The sequence below is a fragment of the Bos indicus genome, chromosome 10 (genome assembly GCF_029378745.1).
Source record: "Bos indicus isolate NIAB-ARS_2022 breed Sahiwal x Tharparkar chromosome 10, NIAB-ARS_B.indTharparkar_mat_pri_1.0, whole genome shotgun sequence".
In the NCBI taxonomy this organism is placed as follows: Eukaryota; Metazoa; Chordata; class Mammalia; order Artiodactyla; family Bovidae; genus Bos; species Bos indicus.
In genome coordinates, this window is record NC_091769.1 from 14602100 (window position 1) to 14627037 (window position 24938).

The 24938-nt window shown below is 40.6% G+C and overlaps 1 protein-coding gene and 1 pseudogene across 13 annotated transcripts in view; both read left to right on the forward strand.

Annotated features, from left to right (window-relative positions):
• MAP2K5 (mitogen-activated protein kinase kinase 5) overlaps positions 1–24938 on the forward strand; it is a 268500-nt gene that overhangs the window by 206592 nt on the left and 36970 nt on the right. For 8 of the 13 annotated variants that reach the window (XM_070796953.1, XM_070796958.1, XM_070796959.1 and 5 more), the window contains 2 exons: positions 18378–18439; positions 21386–21431. In XM_070796953.1, coding sequence (XP_070653054.1) covers positions 18378–18439; positions 21386–21431 — 108 coding nt within the window. The remainder of the gene's footprint in view (positions 1–18377; positions 18440–21385; positions 21432–24938) is intronic. The other 5 variants (XM_070796962.1, XM_070796966.1, XM_070796965.1 and 2 more) reach the window with 1 other exon arrangement.
• On the forward strand, positions 787–2176 carry LOC109564710 (HIG1 domain family member 1A, mitochondrial pseudogene; annotated as a pseudogene).

Sequence of the window (24938 nt, forward strand, 5' to 3'; positions counted from 1 at the left end):
CTTGGACCTAAATCACTGAATTTGACCTTCTAGGAACGGAGCCCAGGAATCTACATTTTCCTAGCTTCCCAAGTAATTTTGCACAATAGAGTTTGAGAACCTCTTCTATTAATACAATGGCTAAGTCTGCCCTTGTGGATCCCAGAGGACAATTAACTATCTATCTTCATTTACATCTGACATTTAGGGCTTCTATTTCTGAGTCAGTATAACCAGCCAGGATTTGAACCATCTTACTCCTTGGGTATGGAATATACCCCATTATAAAATGGCTCTCCAATGAGCCTATACTGTTTCTCTTAGGAAAAAATTAACAATCAAAAAGGACCACCCTCAAAGGAATGTAATTCAGATAAGATGGGTATATTTGGAGTCATGTACAAAATAGCTAATAAGCAAAGCCCAGTGTAATGTACTTTATTTATTATTATGTGGCTGTCCCTTGACCTCCTAGCATGGCCTGGCAAAGAATGAAGAAGTAATAAAACAACATCATGTGGATAGGAGGTGGTGCTAGAGTAGCCAGGGGTGAACCTCAGGAGTTGGGAGTCAGGAGATGGAATTGTGGGACAAAGCGAGTTAGCCATTTTAGATCCAGATAGAAGACACCAAAAGTTAAACCAGAGGAGTAAGAGCCATGAACATGAAATTTGAACCACAGAATAGGAACTGGAAGGGTAGCCAAAGAACCAGGAGGGCGGCGGGGGGAGGGGGGTGCAGTTTAAAAATCCAGCTTGGACCTGGCTAACTCAGCATGTGAGTGCTGTCTTAGAGTCACCGTATTTGCCTCAAAGTTGCTTCTCTCAAAAGAACTTCTTACTGTAAAACTTATAACGAGGTCCACTGCAAGTCCTTGAATGCCTGAGTTGTAAAGTACTGCAGTTTGCTGTCAGTCTTGTGTGTCTGTGTGTGTCGTGTTGCCTTGGCCATCTGATGTCTTTGGGAGATAAGGGGGCCCTTACTGTCAAGGTAACTGATAACTGCTTTAAGCTCTGACATCAGTGAGAAAATGTGCGCTTTTAGAAAGAATGTTTCTGAGAATACGGTAGGAACCTGAAACGTCTTGAAGTTGTCTGAGAGTCTTCAATCACTATGTCAAGCGACACAGATATTTCTCTTTCTTCATATGATGAAGATCAGGGATCTAAACTTATCCAAAAAGCTAGAGAGGCACCATTTGTCCCCATTGGAATGGCAGGTTTTGCAGCAATTGTTGCATATGGATTATATAGATTGAAGAGCAGGGGACATACTAAAATGTCTGTTCACCTGATCCACATGCGTGTGGCAGCCCAAGGCTTTGTTGTGGGAGCAATGACTCTTGGTATGGGCTATTCCCTGTATCAAGAATTCTGGGGGAAACCTAAACCTTAGAAGAGGAGATGCTGTCTTGGTCGTCTTGGTGGTGCTTGCTTTAGTTAGACATCTCATATTGAGGTTATATGTTTATGCTGAAAATAAATTGTTTGGGTCAGACAAGAACATGGTAATTTGAAAATTGGTCTCCTTTCTTGCAGGCTTGATTTGCCTGGTGACCAGGTTACTGGTGACTAGTTCACTAGCTAGGTCATTCAGGGGAGTCAGACCAGCACAAAAGAAACATGTCACTTTTAAATACACTTGATAGTGGTACCTGTCCACCTTCTTAAACTCTTCTGTTGAAATTAGTTCTAAAGAAGACAACATGTCAATCCTGAAAATGCTCCCAGTTGCTGCAGAATATCATATGCTTTTGATATAATGTAGGAATCCTATTTACCCCAGTTAATGTAACTTTCTGACGGCCTTGTGAACTGAGTACTGTTTTAAGGGCTGGTTGGCTCTTGAGGAACCCTTTCAGAACAGTGCATGGAATACAACATTATAAACCTCCCTGCAAGTCTGTGTGTGTTTTTAAACCAAAACTAAAAAGCTGGTAACAGAGCCACTTTGAAGTAGTATTTATTTTAGAATCATAAACACGAGAGTAACTTAACTTGTGGATCCCTTTTAGCTCTTTAGTAATTGCAGAATTATATTTTGCTGCTGTTATATTAGAATAATTTTAAATTATTTTGAAACATGTATTTTAAGTGCTAATGCAAAGGTAAATGAAAAACACTTTTTAAATGTGTGCAGTATGTTTATTTTCTCCAAAAGTATCATCAACTAAATAAAATCCCTACAATGGAAGTCATTGATGAGCAAGCTGGTTTGGTCAGACATTATACAAACTTTGGTATATCACAGAATGCTTTGTTGTACTTGTGAATTCTCACCTAACCTGAATTTACATTCCATGGTGATAAGATGGTAAATGTAGTGTTATTAAAGTAAATGAACACATCAAAAAAAAAAAGAAAGAAAGAATGTTTCTAAAATGTTTTTGCTTTTGGCACCCTATTGATAAAGTGTGGTGCGTTCCATTTTTCACTGATATAAAGGTTTCATTGTATCGTAACCTTTTCTTGATGACTCAGGTCCATGTTTTGAACACAGCACTGAACTAAACTTTGATGTATTGATGTCCTATAGGGTTATAGAATTGTGGGGATCCTGCCTTTCTCTTTTAGTGAATTTCCTAGCCATTTTGCCTGTGTTATTTTGCTTTGGCACTCAGCAGTATGCTTGGGCTTTTTGAGGTGTATAGAACCATTTGCTCCCAGACTAAATGGCCCTACAAGGATATGCTGATCTGCTTCATGCTTTTCTTGTGTTCTCTCTTGTGATCACCTCTGTTTTCTGTGGTGACTTGACTTGTTAGTGACTACTAACATTCTTGTCAGTGACTCCTTGTTAGCCTGATGATCTGATCATCTTGTCTTCAGTCTTTACACTCCTCACAGTGACTGATAGCAAAACTGAAAGGTATCAAATGAAATTGGATACCCAAGTGCTATGTGTAAGGTCAAACACACTCATCTGAGAAGAGCAAATAAGACTGATGAAGTAAAATGAGTGGACATGTGTTCATTCATTTCAGCAGATAGTTCTCAAAAGTGCCGACTGTATACTAGCCCAGGTTGACCAGACCATGCTCAGGACAGCCTCCAAGACCAGAGGGAATTGGGCTTCTGGGCAAGGCTCCCAGGTCAACTGCAAATTAGGTGAGTCAGGGTAGAAAGGCAGAGGCACAGTCGCAGATCCTGGGCCAATGCGGTGTGCCGGGACCCAGGAGGCTATGTAGCCATCCAGAGCTCTCCCTAGCACCTGGGCTCCCAGTTTGACTGGCAACAAAGGACTGGCCACACTGGTGATGGTAGATGGGAACAGAGAGGTGATAGCTGAGTCACCGAAATCCAGGGCTGGCTGGAGCCAGCCAGGAAATCAGTGAATTGAGGTGCTGGAAACTACAAAGACTGAAGTGGGCACTTCCCCCGTGAGCCTACCCAGCCACAGACTTGGAAAAGATAATGGTGCGGAAATGAGTAATTATGCTTCCGCATAGGGTGAGTACTGTACAACCCAGGAACAGGAGGGTTTGTTCTACCAGAAGAGTGTGTGTTCTGGGGGTAGATTAAGAGAGGGCCTTGAGGAGACGTGGCATTTAAGCTAGGTCCTAAAGCATGAATAGAAGTTCACAAGGTCCAATGTCAGACAGAAGGGCTTGAAACTGTCTGGCAAGTCATTTTTGAGTTCACAGATGTATTTCATAATGTTCAGGATATCTAAAATATGACAGCCAGAAAAAAAATGGATTATTACTGAGTGTATATATATGTGTTTCAAGCATATTACAGCTAAAAATAAATTTCTCTCTAACATCTGTAGGTGCTCAGCAGGACAGTTAACAAATTTCTGATATATACCTCTGTTTACTTATTCCTTTTACTAGGAAAAAGTGAATTCCTGTAAGTCATGATCAGAAGTATCTTCTACATAATAGGTTATAAAATCAACACAAAAAAATTGGTTGTGAGACTCCTCTGCTGGTCCAGTGGTTAAGACTCTGCCTGCCAATGCAGGGGACATGGGTTCAATCCCTGCCTGGTCCAGGAAGATTCCACATGCCACAGGACATCTAAGCCCATGCGCCACAACTGCTGAGCCTGTGGTCCAGAGCCCACGAGCCGCAACTACAGAGCCCTCATGACAGACCACTGCAGCCTTAGAGCCTTAGAGAATTGTGCTCCGCAACAAGGGAAACCACACAGTGAGAAGCCTGCACAGCACAACTCGAGGGTAGCCCCCGCTTGCCACAGCTAGAAAAATCAGTTGTAACTCTTCATATTAGTAACCCAAAATGAGTGATTCAAAAGTGAAATTAAGAAAACAATTCAAGTTAGTTAGCATCAAAAATGATCAAATAGTCATGAATAAATTTAACAGAAGTAGAAAACTTCCACATTGAAAATTACAAAACATGTTTGAAAGAAATTAAAAGACTTTAACAGAAAAATATCCCAGATTCATGGAATGGAAGACTTAGTGCTGTTAAGATGGCAGTACCTCCCAACTGCTCTAAAGACTCAATACAATCCCAGTGGATTCTTGTAGAAATGAACGAGTTGATCCCAGAATTTATATGGAAATGCAGAGGAGTCAGAGTATCCAAAGCAGTCTCAGGGGGAGAAAAAACAAAGAGGATTCAAACTTCCTGAGTTTGAAACATATTACAAGTTACAGTAATCAAGATAAGGGTGGTTCTGGCATCAGAATAAATGTGTGGAATGTCCTGTCCAGCTGAAAAGGACTGCTAAGTACAGATCATCATAGAGAAACTTATTTCTGTTTTCTATTTTTTAACTTTGACATTTGTATTGAGGTATAATTTATATAACATAAAATCCATTCTTATAAAGTGTACAGTTCAGTTCCAGAACATTTTCATCACTTCACAAAGAAACCCAGTACCTGTTAATAGTAACTCCTGGTTCCTCTCTCTCCTCCAATCCCTGGCAACCACTAACTAATCTATTTTCCTTCTCTGTGAATTTCCCTGTTGTGGACATTTAATATAAAATTGGACATGTAATATCTGGCATTTTGTGTTTGGTTTCTTTCATTTAGCGTAATATTTCCAGGGTACATCCATGTTGAGGTATTTGTCCGTATTTATGGTCAGGTAACACTCCCTTGTATGGATGTACCACATTTTTGTCTGTCTTTCATCAGTTGATTAACATTTGGGCTGTTTCCACTTTTTGACTATCAGGAATAATGTTGCTGTGAACATTTGTGTACAAATTTATATGTGGATGTATGTTTTTAAATCTCTTGGTTATATGTACCCCATAGTGGAATTGCTGGGTCACACGAAAATCCTGTTTAACTTTTTTTTTTTTCCATTTTAACAGCGTTTATTGCTTAATATTATCCAAGTAGTACATGTTTAGAAAACCATAGGCAAGTAAAGTACCGGAAAATGCCAGGGTCACCCATAGTCACCTATCCAGTGGTGGGCCCGATTACACTCTTTCTATACATCCTTTATGCCTTTGTTTTCTCTTATATGTGTATTAACATTGTATTTAACTTTTTGATGAACTTCCAAACTGCATTTTACAGCAATTGTAGCATGTTACATTCCCATCAGCAATGTATGAGGATTCAGATTTCTCCATGTTCTTGTCAACACTTGTTATTTTCAGTTTTGTTTTTTTTTTTAATTGTAGTCATTCTGATGGATATGAAGTAGTCTCTCATTGTGGTTTTGATTTGCATTTCCCTTATGACTTAATGATATTGAGCATATTTTCATGTGTTTAGTAATTGTTTGAATATCTTCTTTTCACTTCTATTCAAGTGCATTTTCTCTTTTTAAATTGTTTTTTATTTTTAAATTACTAGTTTTGAGTTCTTAGAGTTCTTTATGTACTCTGGATACTCGATTCTAAATCTTCTCTCCCATTCTATGGATTGTTTTTTCACTTTCTTGATGGTGTCCTTTGACACATGAAAGTTAAAATATATATATACATATATATGTGTGTGTGTGTGTGTGTATATATATATTTTAACTTTGAGGCCTTTCTGGTTTGATCACAGGTTAGGAAGCTTAGATCTCCACACTGTCCCCATCCCACCTCTGGCAACCACATAAAAGTCCTTAGAGTTCCTTAGATGACAGTTTGAAAACCACTGATTATAGCCCAAACAATCATTCTGTAAACCTGTATTAATCCCAGAGTTAGGTACAGGGGATAGGGAATTAGTTAAGATACAATTGCCAGTAGGCTCTGCTTTAGTTAAGGGGACAGGCTCGTAAGCAATCATATATGAGTTGAGTTGAGTTCAGTCGCTCAGTCACTTCCGACTCTTTGCGACCCCATGGGCTGTAGCCTGCCAGGCTTCCCTGCCATCACCAGCTTTAAACTGCAGCTAGTGTAAGTGGTATGAGACTTGATGAGCTCTCAGAGGAGTACAGTGACTGCTGTTTTACCTACTCACATAAATGAGCATGTATGATAAGGCATTTAATGATGTTTGCAGCCAATAAATTCTAGAGTCTTCTGTCCATGGGATTTTCCTGGTAAGAATCCTGGAGTGGGTTGCCATTTCCTCTTCCAGGGAATCCTCCTGACTAGGGATCGAACCCAAGTCTCTAGCGTCTCCTGCATTGCCAGGCAGATTCTTTATCACTGAGTCACCTGGGAAGCCCCCTTATAAATTCCATGTGTACCCAAAGTGTAGACAAGGTGCAGGGGATACACAGAGAAGAGAGCTTGTAATGAAGCGGGTGGTAATATACCAGTGGGCTCTACAGAGAAAGGAAGCCCCAGGGCCAGTAGGAGTTGGCCTCACAGATACTTGAGGCCCATATGGAGTTCAGCATGGCTGCAGTGCTTGGCAAAGTATTAAAACAGATGAAGCAACAGCCAGGTTTAGAAAAATCTTTAAACATTGTACCCAAAAGCATTTGCAGAAATGAAAGAGGAGGGGGTGGGTGAAAGGGTTTTAAGCAGAGAATCAACAGAACCAGATTTGTGTTTTAGAAAAGTCACTCTGACAGGCTTGTGGAAAGTGGATTGGGAACAACAGGAATTTACTGTGCTTATAGTCTTGATCAGAAAGTATGCAGACTTTTCACTAGGACAGCCTTAGCATGTTTGCAGGGTGTTTAGGAAATAGAATAAACTGAATTTGGTGAATAATTGGACGTAGGGGAGAGTGGGAGGATGGAATCAGAGAAGCGTTTGGCATGGGCAGTCAGGGCCTCACTGAGATGGGGCACAGACACACACATACAGAGGAGATAATTAGCGTTTTGTTCATAGGACAGCACTAAGCACCTCGTTCAAAACTCAATTCCGGGCTTACCTGGAGGCTCAGTGGTAAAGAACCCACCTGCCAATGCAGGAGACACGGGTTCAATGCCTGATCCGGGAAGATCCCACATGCCTCAGAGCAACTAAGCCCACACGCCATAGCTACTGAGCCTGTGCTCTAGAGCCCACGAGCCACAGGTCCTGAAACCCACGTGGCCGGGAGCCCATGCTCTGCAACAAGAGAGGCCACTGCATAAGAGGTCCACACCCACACCTAGAGAGTAGTCCCTGCTTTGTGCAACTAGACAGAAACCCACACAGCATCAAAGACCCAACACAGTCAAAAATAAATAAAGTTATTTTTTGAAAAACTATCAATTCCTGTTTCAGACTCAATTATAAGAAATACATCAGCTAAAGTTTTAAGTTCCCAGGCTTTTTTATTGCCTGTCTTCCTAGTACTGTATCTATTCATAAGTATTTGTTGAATGAAATTTATGTGTAATTATAAGAAGTTACTACTTTTTTTAAGACTCAGAAAACCAAATCCAAAAAATAATAGTGTATGATGAGGAGATACTTAGCTAATAAATACAGTCCTTTATCAAAACTCACAAGTCTGGCCTTAACCTTTATGATTTACCAGCTGTTTTCCACTGTGTTCCCAATGTCACATTGCTTTCCCACTACACTGTTTTACAGATGAGGAAACTGGGGGCCAAAGGACACAGCTCTTTTTATTACACTGTAACTGCCTTGATAGAAGCAAAAAGTGACAGCTGAACATTCTGGCATCAAAGGGAGAGATTATTTTTCAAAACTGTAAAAGAAGACAACTTAGAAAGCATTGCAGACATGCCCCCAGGGCAGAAGTATATTACAACACAGCACTGTCTATAAGAATGACTCCATGCCTGTAAAAAAGAATTGAATTCTCTTCTGCATATTCTGTTTAAGTTGGCAGGGAGGAGATTGACTTCTTTTAGAAAGATTTATGTATACAAAAGGATTGGCTATTAAACCACTATTACCTTTTAAAAATTCCTTCATGGAGAATCACTCCTTCTTAGGTTGACTGAGGGCTGGTTAACTGGGAAGCTGCTAGGGTATGCACATAGGTGCTTTCTGGGAGTGGAGGTAGGGGTGTGGATGTGTGAACTTGGCTGTCTCATAATACCTCCTTGGAATTCAAAGAGTGGTATTAACCAGCTCCAGAGGGAATAATACCCATTCATTTTTCGCCCGAGGGCCTCCACCATAATTCTGATTTCTGAAGTTAGCCAAGAGTAAAAGGAATACCCCCACCCTTCCTGCTTCCAGCATCCTAGGGTGGCCAGTTGCTTTCATAGAACGTAAATTGCAGGTAGTTTAAGTGAGACAAGAGTCGATGGCCTGAGCTGTCTGACAACCCATGCCTGCCTGGAGCTTCCCACCACAGTGGCTGACACTCTAACCACTGGCTTAAATGGGTGTTGATGATGTGGGATTTCATGTTATTTGTGACTTGTACAACTTAATGACTGGGAGGCATTAGAAACTTGGTAAGTTAATACAAGTAGATACATAATAGTTGTATCCTCCTGCAGTATTGTTAACCAGATCTCTGTCTCAGAATGTCGGGAATGTATAATTGGGATCCTGAAAACCGATATTCCTCTTTTATGTAAGGCAATCTTTTGAAATCTAATACTTCTTTTGAAAAGTCTAGTATGTTTAAATTAATGCAGTTTGAGTGGTTTGAAGATTGAAAATAGGTTAGCATTAAGGCCATGATTCCTTTAGTAATTACTTTTTCTTTTGGTAATAACTGTTTCTTTTTTTTAATAACTGTTTCTTTAGAAATGACATTAACATTCTACCAAAACACAGCAGTAATCCAAAAGTTAATGTTCTGTTCATTTATAATTATATTTAATTCATATTTATGAGTTGTTGGGAGGAAGGAGAAAGAAGGAAGGAAATTTTTAAAATGTAACAGAAGAAGCAAGTTAAAAACAGAAATTTTCCTGATAGTCTGAAAAATATAGTCGTTTAAAGTGGGAAAAAATAATTTTTAAATACAGCTATATAAAATCAGATTTTATTAGCTACTGCTGAAAAATATATATATTTTTATTCTTAGTGGCACTGAATGAATTCAGTGGATAGATTTTTTTTTTTACTTCTTTTTTACTAATCAAAATATTAGCATAAACATCCCTATGATCTTGATCTTGGTAAGTCAGTTAGATTAGTGTGTTTTTTTAGACAGGGAAAATTCTGCATCTTCAGTCATTGAACAAGTAGCTTTGTGTTGTTTTCTTTGAATTGTCCACGAAGCCTGATGTATTATTAATGAATTAATTTCTTGGTGGTGAAGGCTCGTGAATAGCTTCTGTGAATGGGCAGTTGCCTGGTGGGGCCAGTTTTGGCTGCTGTCATTTAACATGTGTTGCTCTATTGTGAAGTCTTATCCAGCCGTAGGACAGTGCTCGTTTAATCCACCGTGATGGGACCTATACACCCCGAGCCCACGTTGGATGCCAGGGTCAGTTACGCAGCAGCTCGGGCTGGGACACTGCTCTGCCTCACTGCCGAGTCGCTGTAATCATTTTGCCTGCCGTTAATTTTCCCTAAACCAGGGGAAACATGTCTGTGAGCTGTACAAATGTTCTCAAAAGAGTCCAAACTGGTCGGCTGGGGTGTTGCCTCCATTCCAGAACGGAGGCAGCATTCCAGGGAGTGTTAAACTCCTTCCTTCCTCCTGGAAATGGAAGCGTCTGGGCCCATGAGATCCCTGATGTTCTGAGGTCCAGAGTAGCAGATGGCATTATGATTTTCCAAATCCTGATGAACGTTCTAACTGAACTTGTTCATTTCACAGTATGTAGTTCTATTTTTTTCACTTCCTCTCCCTTCCTCCCCCTCTGTTCCTCTCTTTGTTCCTCTCATACTGGCTAATTTTAAACTGATTCAGTATCTCCTTTAGCCAGCTTTCAGTCCTCTTGTCTTTGTGTTTATTGTATGGGACCAGGTATGGCACAATTTGACATACAATTCTCAACCTGCGACTCACAGCTGACATCACCTTTGAATTGGTTTATAAAAATGTGTAAGCAGATACGGCCGACACTCCTGCACCGTGAAGCCGCTGGAAGTTCTGTTCTTTCCTGTATCTGTAGCTGGCAGTGTGGGTGGCACCGGCAGTAATTATTTTAACTAACAGTTGAGTGAACGTTCAGGAGGACACACAGTGTGGTGTTGGGGACTTTGGATTTCAGCAAGTTCCCTGAGTCTATCTGGATAGCGTTCTGGCTTGTTGATTTTTCAGGACACGGACCTGCCAGGTTCTTGCCCTTGAACAGTATGTGGATGTAGTTCAGCTGTTTCGATGTTAACCCTTTACCAATGAAAAAAGGAATAATTCCTTTCATTTAGGAACTGTTAAGAGCTCTTTCACTCCTGGATTTTCCTCTTGCATTTTTGTTTAATATAGTTTATGATCTACCTTTAAGATTGCTTTTAATCAGCACTCCTACACATAGAGCCTGGTGAAATGGTAGTGTGTACATTAACATTATAATTTAGGTCTTGGATCAAACATGTGTAAGCTGGACTTTTCCTGAGGAAAAAAAACTAACCTTACCAGTATATGAAATTCAAACACTATATAGGGACTAGGTAAAACCACAGGTAGGAATTGCTGAATAATTACCTTTAGACTGGCCTGAACAGGAGGCTTCCCACGAGGGTGAGCTCATTTAATGGTTCCTAAAACTCAATCTTGTGGATGTCAGTGGTCATGCTTGATTATTTGCACCAGTGTTTTATGAAAAAGCAATAGAAATGCATTGGGAGGCTACAGGGAGAGTGGTAGGGAACAATAACAGGTTTTACTTTTGTAAATGAAATCCCTTTGGTGTGAGACAAACATGTTTCTTTCTGCTATGCCTAACCCATTGAAAAGGAAGACAGATATGAATGTCAGTGTGTCTGTGTGTATATGTGTGTGTACCATCAGATAGGCTCCTCTAAACAATACTGTGAACTATAGCTTATGACCAACAAGAGACCTAAAATAAAAAGAGGAAAAAAGATGTTCGTTGACTTGGGAAAAGAAGCAATTGCAAATATGGTTTTAAGAGATTAATCCATTTCAAGTTTTCCACCTACTAATTTTCAAGGAATTTTATGAAACACAAAGATCTTTGCCATATGTTTAGAAAGTATCTGAGTAAATGTAAGTCTTTTAAATGACAAAAAAAAAAAAAGAAAGGGTTAGTTTTGACATAAATGACAAAGTTTATCTTCTGTTTTATCCCAGTACTGAAGAACTGCCAAAACATTTAGGAGAAAATGGGGAGGAGGGTGGGGACTGCATAATCTCAAATTTCAGAGGTTCCTTTAGAACTGTTTATTTATATTTTGTGTTTTTTATAAGCCGTCTGGTCGTGATGTTCTCTTGGCTAGTATCTGGTTATCCTATGATTTAACAGTTTGCGGGTAAGGTGGATGTTTCAGTGGTGAAAATTCTAGCCTTTTGCCCCTGGTTCCAGGTCCACCTGAGACAAGTTAAATGAGCTGATACTGTCAGCCAGGACCCAGTGGATAGAACTTCACACCCAAACGCCCACACGTGTAATTTGTCACTTCTGGCAACCCAGAGCATGGGGTGACCCGGCATGGAAATTGAATCATCTTTCACTTTCTCTGCTCAAGTCTTGATGTGGAGTGAGATGAGTAAGACAAGGGCTCCGTGGTCTCCAGCTGAAGAGGGTCAGAGGCTTCCTTTTCTGATGACGTCCATCTGCAAGCCTTCCTAAACTCAAAGCCTCTTTCTCACCCCAGTGCTGTCCATCATTGCATCCTGCAGATGAGATCAGTTCTATCTGATGGTGAAATCAAAAATAGACTTTAGGGTCAAAACACTTATTGTTCCCTGACAAAGTGGCCACATTTTTAAGTAAACTAAGTGTTCTGAACAAGCATTGATTGAATTTGTATAAGCCTGGTGTGGAATTCTGATTTACTAATATATTAACCAGACTGAATTACTCTCTGACTGAGCACTTGTCTGTCCATTTCCCACCTCTCTCTGATGAGATGTGACTGCCTTTTTCCCCCACTGGCTACAGTCGGTTATAGCAGAAACTTACAGATGTGAACATTGAGAACCTTCAAAATATTAAAACTGGGCTAATTTCCCAGAATCTCCCATTGGCTTACACTTCAGAGGGGTAGATTTTTGGTTTGGAGATGACTTCTGTGGAGATTGTTTTTAATATATGTATTTATTTGGCTGTGCTGAGCCTTAGTTGTAGCATGTGGGATCTAGTTCCCTGACCAGGGATGGAACCTGGACCCCTTGCATTGGGAATGCAGGATCTTGGCCACTGGACTACCAGGGAAGCCCCTGTGGAGACCTTTAAAGGCGAGGGTTCTGTTCTTTTGTTTGTGTGTGTGTCTTCCCCACACCCCAGCCCCGGCCGAGCAAGCAAGGTTTCCTCCCCAGTCAAGAGCAGATTTGCCCTGTGGATCCTGCCAGTTGTTTCACAAAGATACCACTTTAAGGCAGTGAACAGAGGAGGATCAAAAAACAACTTGAGATCTGATAAAGCAAAATGTTGTACACAGTCTGACATGAAGCCACTGGAATCACAGACACTCTTCCACCTCAGCATTGTGGACAGACATGGAGCAAGCTAGGAGAGCTATGCCAATCAGTATGAACGCCAGTGTGCAGGAGCCAGGCCAAAGGAACATGAGGCTTGAATTAGTTTTAAAATGTTAGAGCATAGCTCTCAGTTCTGGGCAGACCATAGGTGACTATCTGATGTTAATTACCTATTGGCTTGATGGCTTGACACCAAGAAGTCTATAAATAGGCTATTAGAAAGGATGGCCATATTTCGCTTAACTTGTCTGGTTTAATCTACTAATCACAGCACAGGTGACCTCAGAATTCACTATTGTGGCCAACACCTTGAGATTCTTGAGAATTTGTCCTACTATCTTCTTTCTGTTTTACTCCAAGTAAGTGTAAAATCTTGGTTTGGAGGAATGTGTCTTGCACACAAGAAGGAAACATAACACAGATTAAGATGTTCAAGGTCCCTTCACCCCTAGGTGCTTCTCTGGCAGTCAGGATGGAAGAAAGTAGGAAACCAAAGATGGTATATTCCAGCCCTCTAGACTCTCCTAGTTTCTTCCCCATCATTCTTAGCAGTGCACATCTTATCTCCTTGAACAACACTAATTCTTCCAGGGTGTAGATTAAGTATCAGTCATCTTGCAGTGCCCACCCAAGGACCTTTGATATGGTAGAGGGTCAAGAAAATTGTTGAATGAATGAAGCAATAAATAAGTAATGAATGGTTGTATCATTTTTATACAGTATTTTGTGTCTCTGCCTATCAGTGTCTGAATTCACCACCACATCATTGTCAGATTCCATTGTCATCTTTTATTATGAATTAAAGGCAAAAATTAAATCCTCAGGTACATTTTTAAAGCAAAGGTTCCTCAACCTTTTTTCCAATTGAATAGTTATACCAGGCTTCTCCATTATTCAAAACAGAACTCTACTAAAAACCTGGACCTCAATGAGTTTAAAAAAAAAAAAAAACTCCTTACCTTTTAACTTTTAAACTTTCTATTTTGACATCGTTTTAGAGTCACATGCAGTTACAAGAAATAATGTAAAGACATCCTGTGCATCCTTAACCCAGTTTCCCCCAGTGGTAACAGTTCGGAAGTACAGTACAATATCACAACCAGGAAATTGACACTGATATAATCCACTGAGTTTATTCAGATTCTGCCAGTTTTACATGCACTACTGAGTGTGTGTGTGTGTGTGTGTGCGCGCGCGTGCATGGGTGCACACTAGCATGTGTGTGAACATAAATAACACAGATCCTTTAAAGCCAAGGAACATCATGGTTTAAAAAAAAACTATGCCTCTGAAATAATGATTTCCTTTTTAAGTAAGTCATTTCAAAAGTGTTTTTCTCATTTGTGTTGTCTCTGTTTGGAGTGTCCAACTTACCTGCCTGTTCTCAAGGTAACAGAGTGCAGTTTTTTGGCATCCTTACTCTGCAGCGGAACTAGCAGCTGTGGTTGGAGTTGGACCTCCTTCCCTGCCCCTCCTCATTGCAGGTCCGCACACATACACACACTCAGATTTTCTGCTGCTTACCTTTCTTTATGCTTGAGTACCTTGCTGACAAGTGCTAATAACAAAATGCCCAGAGAGAGTCCAGCTGAAGTTAGCATACATTAAACATTCTGAACTTGTCCTTTTGCTCATAGATTGTGCATAATTAATAATTAAACAGTTTCTGTTGTAATGGGTTGACCTTCCTGAACCGTTCATTATTCACAAGGCAAAGGCATCACTCAAACCTTCTTCCTGTTGTCCTTCACAGTTCCCTAGCTTGCCGCCTGCTTGCGCTGCAGTCGTTTAGCACGAGGGGCTGGCCAGGTAGTTCACAAAACCTCTGAGACTTGAAGGCTGTACTCCGTGATGACCAGAATTGCTTACTGAAATGGCCACGGCAGTTTTTAATACATCAGTTGCCTGTTCTGTAACAAGATCCAGCTTGTGTCCCGTGAAAGTGAAGTCGCTCAGTCATATCCGACTCTTTGCGATACCATGGACTGTAGTCTACCAGGCTTCTCTGTCCATGGGATTTTCCAGGCAAGAGTACTGGAGTGGGTTGCCATTTCCTTCTCCAAGGAAATTGTGTCCCTTTAAGCAGGACACTAAAAGTTGATTTGGGACCAGAATCTCAGGTCATGACTTGTGGTTAAGGTTGTATCCACTGTTTTTGTTCCATACCTCCATGCTCAGAAGTTCAACAGAGAAGTGTCCCACAGAAGCCCTCACGGTGAGGTGTGGCACCTAAGCTCCTAAAGACAGTGACTTCTGTTAACAGTTTAGAGTCTCTTTCGGCCAGTGCTGAGCTGTTGGTGTAACTGCTTCTCTAATTTACATTTTTAGAATGTATTTTTTTCTTCATTTTGCCTGAACCCGTGTTTCACAGAGAGCATTTCTGATAAGTAGCAGCAAAAGTATTAGGACTTCAGAGATGCTCTGAACCCTTGGGTATGTCTCTCTCTTGCTCTAACTCTAAGGTGGATGACTGCTTGCCCTCCCTGGGGGCCACGGAGACGCCGGAGCAGCTTTCCTGTGAGCCTCCCCATCCCCTTTGCACAGATTGGAATTAGATAACAGAATAGACAGGTTCTTGGAGATTTTTTTTGCATCCTGATCTAAACTAACTTCTAATTTTACTTGCTTTTAAGCTTGTTTTTAAACAAGAAAAGTATACCTGAAAAGTCCTTCAGCGTGGTGACCGCTGTCAGATCTGTCTGTTCCTCTGGGGTGTTAACAGCCTGTGTGCTTCTGTGGGTTTGGAGGAGGCTCTCCGAGGACTCCCTGCCTCCATGTCTACATGTAGCATTCTTGACACCCACCTACCCAGGCACTAGTCAGTCTTCTGTATCTCAGAAAATTCTCCTCTGAGATACACAAGAGACATGGATTTTAAAATGAAAAGAAGTATCTGGCATTATGCATGTGAGATTAGAATTCCCCCTGCATCTTTGATGACCGATTCTTTCCAGGCACCACTGTGATGAAAATCCACTCGGTGGTTCTGCAAAGTCGACTTGTGCTGGCATTTTCACAAGTGAAATAAATTATTCATGGGTACCACCCAGTGTTCCTTGGTTTTATATTATGAGGAACTTAACAGGCTACAATATCAGGTCTTAAATAAAATTAACTACCCATGCAAAGATGTCACAGTTCCCTCGTTTTGTCTCTCATCCATGTTAAAATGACATCTTCATCAAGTTGCCTATAGTTCATCAATTTACTCTTGGTATCATACTTTGAAATGAGGCCCACATCAGCATCACGTTTTACACCAGGATCTTTGTAGAAAACCAGTCTAGAATTTTAACCATCTTGGTAAATGTTCAGCCACGTTAAGACACTAAGCTTTTATTTCCCTAAACATTCATCTTAAAGCAACTGCTACTCAGATACTTCCAGTACTACCACGTCCCCAAAAATTTCAGAAAGGAATGACTTAGAAAAAATTAACTACCTGGTCAGAGTCCATAATTTTCGTACCTCAGACTTTGAAATATCTTTTTACTAACAGTGTTTGAGGCAGTAAAACGTCACTTCTTGAACTGGGCCTTGTAGAATCTCGCAGGTTGGTGATATATATGGCTTTCCTAAAACAGACTGGGCTGAAATTGATATCATGTTTTATTTTTGCTCTTCAAACTGATAGGACTTCCGTGACCGTTTTATAGTTCCTTTATCGAGGACTTGTCATGTTACTGTATGCCTTGTTTCTTTTGAGCAGACTATTCCATCAGCCCCCCATTTCTCATGTCCTCTCTATGTAACGCCTGCATGTAGTCCCTTGAACTAGGCAAGATTTTATTTCGCTCCCATTTCCCTTTGTTTTCCTCTTGGAAGCCTTTCTCTACTGATGAGAATTTTAACTTTATGATTACTAGCCTACCTCTCCTCTGGATGAACAGTCAATTCAAAGAGGACAGATATGCAAAAACTAAGAAACGTTTGGTTCACATTCTTTTTTTTTTTTTTAACCTCTTTGGGATTTTTTTTTTTTTTTTTTTTTTTTGGGCTGCTTTGACCCCCTCAGTTCCTTTTGATTTAATTGTATTTTCCACCAGTTTCCAATTGTTTGAATTGGAAACAAAGCCTTAATAAGAGTTCTAGTTAATTTTCTGTCTTGTAATTACCGATCTCATTTTTCTGATAATTGGCCACAGCAATTATATGTATATTTACTAATCACAGAGGAGGCTGTGCAATTGTATCTATCTGCCACCATTGATAATGACACGCATATTGCAGAGGTGCTTTTATCATCTTCTTTTTTCCACTACATCAAAGCTATTTCCTCTCATTCTCAATAATGAATACATGCATGCATTTGACACAGTTGTGTGCTAGAGAAATTGTTTGGCTCCCACCAAATGCTGCATGCTCTGAGTTTCTTGCCTGCAGCGCTAGAAGGTTGTATGCAATGATATATTGCTCATCCAAATGGCCAAAGCACTCCAAAGCACAGTGAGATTAAAATAAGTCATTCCTTTGTTAATTTAAATAGGTGCATGTATCATACTTTGCAGGGCACTTTGTGTAGGGATGTCAGGGAGGAAAAAAGCCGCCGAAAGGTATTTTTAATAGCAAATGAGAATAGATGAGAATAGAGTCATTTGCAGCTGCCTACTTTATGTGGCTCTCTCGCTCCAACTGTAGGTCTAATGAGATGACTGTTAAAGTACTCTGCAGTGTAATTTCATTACATCCTGAGCTGCTGCACTATAAACACGGTGGCGCTCTCCGTCATTCTTGGAAAAACTCCTAAATTCTTAAAGCCCTCCTTTGCGAATGGTAATGGGGTTTGCTCCCTGTGTTACATGGTGATTGTGGTTTGTTGCTGTGCAGTTTCCTGCTCTCTTGAGTGACTCCCATCCCCACCCTAGTTCTGCCACTGGTCAAAGTGGGCATTTTTCATGGCGTCCTTAAGTCAGTGGCTTTCTCCTGTGATGAGTTTGCCTAGACTGGCAAAGAGGCTGAAATTCTTTTTTAGTAAACAGCTCTTCCCCTTTCAAAGCTTTTCTATTAAAATGAAAGAAAAAACAAAAATCCAACTCTGACCCACATGACTCGGTTAAAGGCAAGCAGTTAAAAGCAACTGAATATACTAATACGTGTAAATAAAAAGAAAAGTGTAAATAAATAGCAAATCCAGTAAAAGAAACAAAGGTCAACAGAAGAATAATTTCACAGCTCTTTGTTAATTACACGACCATTTGTGTGTTACTTAAATAATCATTAATTTCTCATTTACACTTTCCTACCTTCTTTCCTACCCCGTGGCTATCATTGTCCTTTTTTCACCTCCCTTCCCTCTGCTCTCCTGTTTCTCACCATTATAAAATGTGTGTGGCTTTAAAGTTCGCATTTTTACATAAATGTGAAAGTATAGACGGTTTTTTTTTTTAATTGGATGAGCCTTATTTTCCTTTCCACATGCTGGTGAATCCTTGTTATATAGTCATCTTTATTTGCTTCTTTGGGATGAGGGGTGGAGGGTATAAAGAAAGACAAGGAATTGCTGTGACTTTTGATGACTTGTTTTTCCTCCATCCCAGGATTCGCCCGTCCTTCCGGTTGGAGAGTTCTCCGAGCCATTTGTACATTTCATCACTCAGTGGTGAGCCTGTTTGCAAACATGCCATGCCCTCAATGTAAATGATACATGCCATTAACTCGGTGGCTCCGTGAGACCTTATGGCTCTCCCTGCTTCCTTTTGGAGACGGGAGGGACTTCGGGGCCTTGGGCAGATGGGGCAGCAAAGCTGAAGGAATTGTTCAAATTATGTAAACGTTATTTACACACAGGGTCATAAACGTACTTTAGAGGCTTTTTCCTGTTTTAATAAACTTCTGAGAATCAGGCTACTTCTTTGAGCACAGATACTGTTGCTATTCAGTTGTTTTGTTTTGTTTAAGAAATACACAATTTTATAGCCCCTGTTGCACGGACATGTGAAGCTTATTTTTATTAATGGGACCTCAAGTTACCCATAAAAATGCCTGTCACTTAGTGGAAGCAGAATAGTTTATTAATTCATCGGATTTTCAGTAAATAACTTTTATCTTTGGTCATATTTTAGACAAAATACTGGTGTCCCGTTTCAGTGAATTTTGATGTTAGAGAGGCCATGAAAACGTGGTTCCATTAGGCCCACTTTAACCTTTGTAAGTACTGAAAACCACAGGATTTAGATCAAAGGGGCCACAGAATCTCTGTCTCTAGGCAACCCCTTGTCATTTTACATCTGAGGAAGCAGGTGTAAGGGTTCTTTTCCAGCCGTCTGCCTTTTTCTTCCCCATAGAATGGAGTTTTCTTTTATTACCCCTTTCACATCATCCTCCTCTCCCCTACTGGGACACACCCCTGTGGCCCTGGAAGGCCCAATTCCCCCACTGCCACCGTCCTGCCTGCTCCCTCACCCTGACATGGAGAGAGAGGGAGAGGGAGACGGAAATTGGGAGCATAGAGATGACCGCCCTAAAGCAGGAGACACGACTGATCAGAAGCCGTTCTGCACATTCTGGAACTCCTTCCTAACTGCCTTTACTTCTCTTTCCCTGCTTCCTAAAGTCCTCATTTCATCACCCCTTCAGAATCACGTCCACTAGTGGAAGACGAGCCCTTCGTTCCTGTGGTGCCACAAGAGGTGCACTCAGGAGTCCTTGCTAACCCGGAATAGCTGAACACTCTCCCCTCCCCCTCCCCCATGAGCCATCTGATGATGATGCTCAAGTGAAACCAAGAAATATTCCTTAATATAAATGTCAAGCTTTATCACCTTTTTGACTAAGTGTAATATGTTACCTCTTAATAAAAATGTCTTATGTAGTTTATATTCCATACAAAACATATGTGGGGAAGAGATTTTTAAGCCCCAACTTCTAAAATTTTTATTAGCACTATTTCTGTTTATTTAAAATACTTATATAATATTCCATAGCTTGTAAAAACTAATTTCATTCTGCAGACATTTTATTTCCAAAACATGCCATGTTGTTAAAAAGCATACATATTGGTTAAACACTGGAATCCTAAGCTCATTAATACTAGAACCATTATCTAGAAATATGTATTAGTCTTTATTTTCTTTATGTGGAATTCCTAGTAACAGAAGCACATGATGGAAATGTCCCATTTTGAAATGTACACATTGGAAAACCGTGCAATTCCTGAGCTGCCTGGAGCGCTGGGTTTGGGTATCACCTGCTCAAAGATGTGGGGTTTGTGCCCTGACCACCCTGCTTATCTTGCTGTGTGGTCTGGGACCAACCTGGGGGTGGGGCCCATTCTGAGCAGATAGGGCCTTGCCTGCCTTCTGTCCAAAAAAATTGATCAGCTGTTAAATTAAAGTTTTATGGAGACAGAGGGAGGGATAACCTGTGTTGAAATTTCCACAGATGTCAAGCCGAAACAGAAATGATAGTGGGTAATAGCCTTGTTTTCCCAAGAGATACAGCTACTTTGGAATGTCAGATTAGGAGTGTTACCAAATCTACTGGTGAGACAGCTTGAATTACTTGCTAATGGATGCAGTATTTGAGAGGTGCATATGGTTATTTATAGGGAAGGCAAATGTCCTCCATGTCATTAACAGTTCGTAACTACGGTTCTTATTTACCAAATGATCATTAGATCTCTACTTAAAAAAAAAAAAAAATGTTGTCAGCAAATGCAGAGATTGTATGTTTGTTTGGTTTTTTTCTTGCTTGTTTGAGGTTCACTCATATGAAGAAAAAGTGTCTATGATTTTCCAGGTAACAGAAGCAGCAATCTCTTTTCATGACTTCATCCCACAGATACTCTGAGTTTAGTATAAATTGGCCATCACCTAAGCAGCTTACTCATGGTTACCTCAGTCCCACGAGTGGATGCTTCATCACCTAGCTAAGTACATGCTGCAGCTACTAATTACGCCTGTTGTATGTCAGATGAAATATTTTGCAAGAGGAATGTGATTCTTTAAGCAAACTTAACTTCCCCACAGATGTTTAATGAATTATCAACTTGCAGAGAAGCCAAAATAAATGAAAGACAAGATAATGTAATAACCCATTTATAATTTTGTAGCATTATCTAGATGTCTGACCCCTTTTATATATGACTTGTTATTCAGAGTAGTAATGAAGGAATGAGGTGTTTTCTCGTTTGACCTGATCGTCACATCTCTTTTATTATGGTCTTATCCCAGTTACCAAAAAAGAAGTATATTATTCCCTAAATTTATTTGAAATGATTGATAACCAAGTCAGGAAGAGAACATTGCTGCTTTTTTTCATAATTCGTTTCAAAAGTAGAATTAGGATAAATTTAAACTGATTGTCTGCATTACAAGAGTAACTCCAAAACAAAAAAAAAACTTTGTATTTTTGATTCATGAGCTTCCCCCCAAACCTGATATTTTGAAGGCCAAAATAAACAGGAGAGAATACATGCTAATGCCTTGACCAAGAATTGAACGTGGTAAATTTTGAAAACATTCAAATTCCAGAGCAAATAGCCAGTGGTGGGAATTATTGCACAGATTTACAAATGATATGGATAATGTGAGTTTTTCTCTTACAGCATGCGAAAGCAGCCAAAAGAAAGGCCGGCACCTGAGGAACTGATGGTAAGTGGATGTTTTTTAGTTACAGATTTAAAGTATCCACAGGCTCCAGAAAGCCAGTATAATTTACTTCATTTGGGTGGGTGCTCTTGAAGCTCACATCCGATAGTAGTTTTCACTTCTTAAAAACCCATCACCATTTTGAAGCTTCATGCAGAATCCTTTGCATTTGCCTCACACTCAAGGGTCCCAAGTTAATCTAGGTTACTCCTTGCCCTTATTTGCTGTTACAGCTTCTCAGAATTCAGAGGCTTGGTAACAGAAAGGATAGTCAGCATGTTAAGTTTTTAGTGCAATCCTAGAGGAAGTTCTGAGTGTGCCGTGGCGTGCTCTTGGATTCATGTAGAATGAAATTAGATTGGCTGGAAAAGATCAAGTAAATGTGACTCCTTAGTCCTTCCTCAGAAAGAGGCAACTGTGAGGCTGCAAGTGCTGTGTTCTCAGCTCCAAGGCCGCTTTCTTTGATTACAAATGACAGTTTTTAGTCAAGCAGGGAGAGGAACAGAGTCGTTCCCTAACAAATTCCCAAATGGTCATTTATTTAGTGCAGATTGTTGATTTGACAACGCACAAGCTGTTAGAATAACGTTAGCGTCGAGCATTGGTAAATAATAATTATCGTCTACTCTTTCTGATGTCTTGCATACCATTCCTTGTCTCTAGATTGTTGCAATCAGGATGAATTCTGATCAGTTTTCTCTCACCACTTTAAATAATAAGCATTTTATGATATCAATTCAAAGGTTTTTAGCCTTTGTATTTCATCCTTATAAATACTCCAAACACCCAAACTTCTGTGTAATACAGTTTTCATCCCCAAATATAATATAGCAGTATGTTTCCCTTTTACATAATATGTGCTTTCCAGGAAGGTAGTTTTCTTATTCATGTTACCCCTGGAGCAAAATCTCAGTTTTCAGGGTAGTTTCAAGTTAAAGTTCACCCCTAAAACCCCTGCAATTTATACTGTGCAGGTTGCATGTCTAGAATAAACTCATCTTTTTTTTTCTTTCTTTCTTTTTTTTTTTTTTGATGGGGAGGTCTCTGATGGTTGGGAAATTCATGCAGTTAGTCACATTTGAGGAAACTTGGAACAGGTTCTAGAGATGGAGACCCATTTACCTTGTACATTATCATGCTATGGCTGGATAGCTCAGCTATTAAAACAAAGGAATAGGGTTTCATAAAACAGATATATATGTGTAAACGCATGTTTCAATGCTGCAGTGAGTTGGCCACTTATAAATAAAACATCTACAGATCGTACATACACTCATAAATGCATCCGGATGTCTGTGTTGGTGGGGAACACCACTCCAGGGTGGCAAGTCGTAAAGACAAGGCTGAAGGGCGGGTGCTGTCAGTGCCTTGGAAGCCAGCATACGTGGCTGGCTGCGTGTGTGGAGAGAGACAAGGGAGACATATTCCGATATATCTCTTTACAACTATATGCCCTGGTGTGTGCTGTCCCACATTTTTAATTAATAAATATCAATAAATCAATAAGATGCAATGAAAAATTTAGTCACAGGAAGCACCATCCTATACTTAATTTCACATTATTTCTGGTACTGCTCACAGTTTGATTTGAGTGAGTTTATTCCCCTAGGTGTAGCAGCAGGGAGGCACACCCTGCCTTAGCACAGCCTCCGTGAGGGGCAGGAACAAAGGAGTGCGTGTGATGCCTCTGCGGTCAAGGGGGTTGAGCCCAAATATTGGACCCCCTGGGGGTAAGAAAGAGAGGGCTGTCCCTGGCTTGACGAACCTGAGTCACATCCTAGGGATCCCCTTAAAGGAGCCAGTCTCTCTCTTCCTTCCAGCATATTAATGGCTTTAATTTTTCCTTTTCTCTCTCCGTCTACAACCTATTTGACGGTGCTCCCATCTGGAAGCTGAGAGCATTCTCTGGAATGCATGAACTGTAGAGCCCATTTGTCACTGTGGGTGGGGGCCTGCCTTTCACAGGAAGAGCAGTTTATCTCCCAAGCCCGGTGACTCCAGCCAGCAGGATACCAACATGGTCTGCACAGCTTGGGCCACATCGGCTGTGAAGACTGCAGGATTGCTGAGATTTCCCTATGGGCCTGCCTTTTCTAGATCCAAGGGAGAACATCAGAGGTGAAGTTGGACAGGAATATAGAAAGTTACAGACTCGTCAAGAAACTCTTACATGAACTTGGGAGTGTCCCTGACAAGTCTCAGCCTTAGTAAATGAGAATACAGGGAGAGGTGCCGAATCTGCCACACCTCTGGGCCTGGGCTGTGCGCGTGGCGAGTGCTCAGGTGGTTTTTGTCATTTTATTTGGGGCAGTCGCCTTCCATACAAGAATACTTGAGTCTTAAAAATCATCATCTTTGTAGTTTTTGACCATGTCATTCTTAAAAGGTGAAACGTAAAACTCAGGTTTAGGCTCTAGAATGTTAGAACTCATTTAGCCATTTAGCTATTTAATTCTCTCTGCTTTGCATGGTTATTCCTAAGATGGCTACAGTTTTTCTGTTCTAAGTGGAAATATCTTAAAATTGGACTAAGAAATTCACTTGATGTTCACATTTGGGGGAGGCCAGCCAGGATCCACAGGAACTGGTACTGTTTTCTGGCGCATAGCCCTTAAACTACATAAAGAATTAACTCAGAATTCTCATCATTGGCATCCACATCAGCTTGAGAGATCGCAGAAGCAGGCAGACAACTGAATTCAGTAGATACACACCGACTATTATGTGCAGAGTCCTGTGCTAGACTCAGCAGAAGACACAGAGTACGCCTCACACAGACAGTGTTGCAGAGGGTAAGGCGCCTATGCAAGTAACTAGAATAAACTAACTACAGAAAAGAATTGCAGAGGTCTGTGCAAAGTTATATGGAGAAAGTAGCATTTGAAAAGGGCCTTTGGAGGTTGGATTGAATTTTAATAGAGAGTTTGCAAGGAGTCATTCCAGGCAGAGGAAAGGATGGGCAAAGCATGAGTCTGCCGAGTCCCCAGACCTTTTGCAGAGCAATGTGAAACCTCCAGTGATGCTGCAACAGAAATCCCACTGACACTGGCCTCCTGGAGTCACAGACCCACAAAGGTTGGGTTCAGGTAGGCAATATATTCACCACATGCTGGGCAATCTGTTAAGAAATTCCACTTCTGGTAGAAGGAACCCTAGTATCCAGGTCTGAAAACTTGGACTTGACATAGAAGCAGCCACCCACCCATCAGTACCTTTTTTCTTGAGTAAATTCTCCTGAGTGAACTCCTGCTCACTTATAGGGAAGTCCTTCATCCTTGGGGAAGATCTTCCCTCTCCTCAGTGCCTCCAGTTATGTCATGAGTAACTCTTCAAGTTATTGTTTAACGCTAGTTATTGCTAACTTTAAGCAAAGGAAAACCAGCCATGCAGGCAGTGAGGAACATTCAGACAGATAGGAACCCCCCACACACACTCTTTCTGCTCCTCTGATGATGATGCCATAATTAACCCAATTTTAAGTCACCCTGATATAAAGCACAGAAAAGACCT